At 31.7% G+C, this 5,575-nt stretch overlaps 1 protein-coding gene across 1 annotated transcript; it reads right to left on the bottom strand.

The window, feature by feature from the left end:
• Positions 1-484: 484 nt before the first annotated feature.
• LOC139501291 (BTB and MATH domain-containing protein 36-like) lies at positions 485-3,274 on the bottom strand. The gene is made up of 2 exons (XM_071290325.1): positions 2,829-3,274; positions 485-2,286 (listed from the first exon to the last, which is right to left on the bottom strand). The coding sequence occupies exons 1-2, from the start codon at positions 3,175-3,177 to the stop codon at positions 1,862-1,864; spliced, it is 774 nt and encodes a 257-aa protein (XP_071146426.1). The 5' UTR covers positions 3,178-3,274; the 3' UTR covers positions 485-1,861.
• Between the last annotated feature and the right edge of the window lie 2,301 nt (positions 3,275-5,575).

Below are 5,575 nucleotides of genomic sequence, written 5' to 3'. Positions count from 1 at the left end.
AGTTGTAGGCTCGACAATATACCATATTTTGTCATTCTTGTCTTTAGGATAAACTTATATAACATGCTTTTTATATTTTCCGCATTACCATAAACAAACAAACTGTTTAATCTCTTATTTTAGATAACCTGGACGTTGATAAACGTGTTCACGATATATAACAAAGGAAACGTGAAAGTCGAAGTTATACTCCAAAGTGCTAAACCGGTTACACAAGTTGACGAAAATGTTGTTAAAGCAGGGAACTTGGCATACGTCAATAAAACTAAATCAATACAAATGAAATGGATACCAATTGAAAGCAGAAGGAAATTTGACTTCAATATGAACGATTTTAAAGAGTATGAAGGTGGAAACGTTAAAATAAGGTACACGTCATTTCTTATTTTCACAACTGAAAAGGATTTACAGCACAAGAAAGGTATAGGAATGGAAGTTACAAGTGACGGAGAACTACAATATTGCGAAATGGAAAATACCAGAGAAGGAAATGAAGTATCCCAATGCTATCAAAAAAGTAGTATTTGTTCAATTTCATAAAACTAAGATAGACAGGTCGGGTGGTATGTGCTTTATTCATTCAAATATCGGAACAATATAACAATAGCATTATATTTTAATTATATAATAAACTAATATTATTGGTAGTGGATTATTAAGTGGCCCTTTACGATATATACGGGGTTCGTGTTTTGCTCTCTTTCTCCCTAAATATATGTAGCTTATTGACCCAAAATACATGTATATAGTATTATGTGACTTACACACTGTGAAACCACTAGTATGTTAGATATCATGAAAAGCCAAAGTAAGATCAATTGAACATGAAACTGGTTGTTTATTTTCATGAGCTTACGGTTCTTATTTTATTGAAAGATCACTTAGATCAAGTAACGGAAGTTAAGTTTAAATGATACTGCACGTAGTTGTTTCTATTATTAAAAGTGAATGCTTCTGTTTTTATTTTTATTGGGTATTAAAGTGTTGAACAAATCACATTTTGTATGGAGCTTCTTAATTATTTTTTTTAATATATACATCGATAGCGGCAAAGATTAATCATATTTTAATTCGCATATCTACAACATCTTGAATGTGATTGGTCCGTTAGAATTTCACTATCGTGATTTCACTGTAATATGCCTATTGCCATTACACATAAATGGAGGCCTTTGTACCAGAAAATTTGAAATTGAGATTAGAGAAAAAATAAATCTTTAGGTTGCGAGCATCTAGAAAAAAGTATTTAATCCTATGATTTAATCTTTAGCTGCCAATGTGTTAGACGATTCAAGAACCTTGATGAGTTAACGCATATATACATCATTTGGGAACCCTTTGTAGCTGGCTGTTCTGTGTGAAGCCAAGCTCCTTGTTGAACGCGGTATTTTGACCTATATATAATGGTTTACTTTTTACACATTGTGACTTGAATGGAGAGTTGTCTTATTGGCACTCATATCACATCTTTTTATATCTATATACACTGCAATTTTTTTCTAGGAGCTTATTGCAAAACAATGCAATTTCAAAGTTTGCCCATAAAAATGTAAGGTGTTGTCGAAGATAAAGTGAATTGTAAGTACAATAAATACCGTTAAACACATGAGTTCCAGATATCTGTAATCATTTGACTGATTTGTCGTTATAGTTCTGTGGGTTAAAGAAACCAAATTGTAGATGAAATCTTTAATTTATGACAGAAACGCATGCATTTGTTAGCTACAATTTGTATCATACGTTTTCAAAATAATCATGAACATGTTTTTCAATTGAAAGATGCCAAATAGTCCTTTTTACAAATGAAAACATACATATTACAAATATTCAAAATATTTGTTTGTGCATTCATTTATTTCAACTAACTTTTTGTTTGTGTAAACGAAGTAGAATATGCCTTCTTTAAGTTAGTCTCATTTACAAAATGAGTACTATCTCTTCTTCCTGAAGACAATGATTGATGCGTAGCTGGTTTTGAAATGTCCTCCCGCGTTGTTCCCTTGAAAGCTTCCAACATGCTTTTCAGAAACCGTGACAAATTCTCGTAGCCACTGCTTCGTTGCAAAGACGTAATACTCGAAGAGGGTTTAGAAATGATTTGTAGACATTTAGTCCATAAAGCAAACAGTTTAAATTCGTCAGAAGCATTGAGACATTTTAGAAGAAGGTCTTCATTCTGACTTTTCTCATTGTTTAAGCAAAGAAGTAAGCTCTCTTCGCATTTTTGTTTTAAATTCCAAATCTGATATTCCTCAGCCAATGACAGAATCACAAATATACTTTGATCTAAAACAAGAAAACATAAGATTAAGTATTGTTTAGTAAAATATTATCAAATGACTTTTGATATTCTCAGATCCACATTTTACATACAAATATAAATATGTCAAATTTGTCTATAACAGTCACGTATCATGCACTATATATAATACAGCGATTTTATGTTGAAAATCTATTTGAATTATATCATTAAGACGCTTTAAGCTATCTATAACGTTAAGCTATACAATCAGGTTCATGATCAATCCACCATTTCTTTTCTACATAAGAAAATGTCTGTACCAATTGAGGAATATGACAGTTGTTATCCATTCCGGCGTTTGATGTGTTTGATCTTTTGATTTTGCCATTTGATGAGGGACTTTTCGTTTTGAATTTTCTTGGAAGTTCATATTTTTTTGTGATTTTACTTTTAATATTAACAATGCAATCGGTTTCATCAATGTATTGATTTTGACTTAAACAGGTTTGAAATAGTTCACGCTTGCATTGTATCTTATTTAAATTTCAACAGCAAGTATCATTAAACGAATTAAATATCAATTTACCTGATAGTTTTCTCTGATACGCAGGATGTAGTATATAAAGCAATTCCAAAATATGTTCATATTTCTTTCCTGTAAGTGGAATCTCTCGTTTTTCTTTGAACTCCGGAGATTGTAACAGCCGTGTCAACACTGGAGACGACATAGACAGAAGTGACCGTGCAGTATAGAGACGTTTGCCTTCAACAACCAGAACTATGTCGGAAAATGCATCCTCTTCAATAAACGGAACGTTCTTTTCAGACCTTGCGTCTGTGGCATTTTGACGCGGACGTTTTCTATCCTTCATATCATCACTATGAATAGTACTAAGGCTCATATTTCCGAAATTAAATTTGAGCTCGGAAGTCATTATCCTGTGCTTATTTATATGTGATCAACGGGAATTGTATGAAAGTAAAATTCAATAAGAAACAAAAATGCAAAAATTAAATACAAAATTACGTCAGTACAAAACTAATAACAAGTTGTAAAGTAAACTATATTAAGACGTTAACGATTATACGGCTAACATTATAAAACATTTTCTTCTTTATCTCGAACTATAGAATTTAATTGATAAAATACTGAATAACTTATTTACAGTAAATTATCATGAAACAAGCGTTTACATATCAATTTAAAACATTATCTCGGTTACCACGAAAGCCAATATAGATGAATACAAAAGGTGATTGTTTCTGATATGAAAGCTTGGATAAAACAAACATTAGATTTATTTAGTTTCGGTTTTTACAGCATTCACCATTTCTTTTTACATCTAGTCGATTCAACTTCGAGTGTTTACGAGGTAGTCTATTTAAAACGTTTATTTCTTAATTTAGTCGATTCAACTTGGAGTGTTTGAGAAGTTTATTTTTGCATTCCACTTAGACCATACCTTAAAGCTTTTTTAGGTATATGTATTGCTGGTGAATCATATATTTACATTATTTTGCCTTACAATTTGGTTTCAAAACCTGATATTTTTTTTCAATATAGCTCTCGGAAAAATTAAAAGGAAATTGACCACTTGAAAGAAAATTATTTAACGTATACAGCGATAATGCTATGGAAAAGTATAAATATTACCATGCATTATAAAAAAAATGAAATATTTACATGATTGATTAATGTTCCTAAGCTTGAATGATCGTACTTTTATGTGGTTTTTTTTTCAAAATGAATGCGTAGTCTCATGAGCATTGAATTCCCCAATGCAAGGTGCATAGTCCCTTTATTGTATGTGCGTTTAAGTTTCAAAGTAACCTGGAACCCGTTTACCATTTAAAAGTTTCAAGGTTTTTTGGTTTATTTTCGTTAACTTTTATAAATCAGATTCACCATATTGTAGAATTGACTGGTCAGACTGCTTTACAACTCTCTTAAAGTTGACCAAACGTGTGAACTATATAATATCCCTTAGAATATCACTAATAAAGTGAAATACCGGTACAATTTGTAAGTGGCTTCTGTGGAACATTGTTTATACAGTTTTATGTGTTCCAATCTTACTTAAATACAGATCATATGCACAAGCTTTGCTTACAAGGAACGCAAACACTGTTTTATACTTTTTTATTTTGGTAATTGTTAAAATTTATAGACATCTACATCTAAACTGTTTGAAAGAGGGGCGAAAGATACCAGAGGAACAGTCAAACTCATAAATCCAAAATAAACTGACAACGCCATGGCTAAAATGAAAAAGACAAACAGACAAATATTAGTACACAGATACAACAGAAAACTAAAGAATAAGCAACACGAACCCCACCAAAACCTGAGGGTGATCACAGGTGCTACGGAAAGGTAAGCAGATCCTGCGCCACATGTGGCACCCGTCGTGTTGCTCATGTTATTACAAACCCGGTAAATACGTGTATTCATTTAAACAAAATTGGTGAATTCTAAAGATTTTATAACTTGTATTTTTCGTTTTACTAAGGATTTTCTACCAAAAGAATAGATTACTTTATGAAAATAAAATGCACGATTTTCTTACAATATTTTAATCCTGTTATTTAATTATATGATGAGTAAATATTATGAATCCACATTTTTACTAACAAAATATTGTTTATCTTTGTGGTACTGGCTTATTCCAGCCATCGAAAAAGTGTGAAGATTATTTGTGGTAGGTGCTTAGTTTTTGCTTGGTATTTAGTGTGAATGGATTTAACAAAAATAGGTTACAGTAACTGTAGTGCACCACAAAAAAAGCATAACACATACTTGTAGAGCAAATAAGACATGGTCAGGAATGCATCTTGTCGACATGTTTTATTCTTAGCATTTGTGATACAGCTGTTAATAATAGGCTCCAGTAGTTTACCAATGTTTAAAACTCGTAAATCCATGTTGAATATAAAAACCAGAAATAAAGAACCAGAATATGGACTCCTAAAGGTGTGAGACTGATGATGCATCGACAGGTAATGAGTCGATCCTCTGAAATGCATGCATCAAATGCCATGCAAATACATTCAGTAAATATGTCACAATAGGACGCGATTGATAAAGTTACAGATTAGACGATTGTTCTTGTATTTAAAGAATAAGACTGCGAACATCGTGTTGTTATTGAATTGAGACAAAGATATATCAGTCAACTCATTCAACTTATGGTACAATGTAACAGTAAAACTTATTTAAGGGTCGATATCAGTCGTTTTTTCTTAATAACTCTGTGGAGCAGTATTTGTGCAAGGAACATACAACTGTAAATGACCCGTGTAAAGTGTGATCATGCACAAACGTAGCGTAATGAA

Source organism: Mytilus edulis, chromosome 13 (assembly GCF_963676685.1).
Source record: "Mytilus edulis chromosome 13, xbMytEdul2.2, whole genome shotgun sequence".
Classification (NCBI taxonomy): Eukaryota; Metazoa; Mollusca; class Bivalvia; order Mytilida; family Mytilidae; genus Mytilus; species Mytilus edulis.
The sequence above is the reverse complement of the archived record's forward strand: the minus strand, read 5'-3'. Positions and strand labels throughout refer to the sequence as shown.

Coding starts and splice junctions, on each gene's coding strand:
- LOC139501291 (XM_071290325.1), bottom strand. CDS start 3,177: ATGACTTCCGAGCTCAAATTTAATTTCGGAAATATGAGCCTTAGTACT. Junction 2,287..2,828: donor GTATCAGAGAAAACTATCAG/GTAAATTGATAT, acceptor TTCTTGTTTTAG/ATCAAAGTATATTTGTGATT.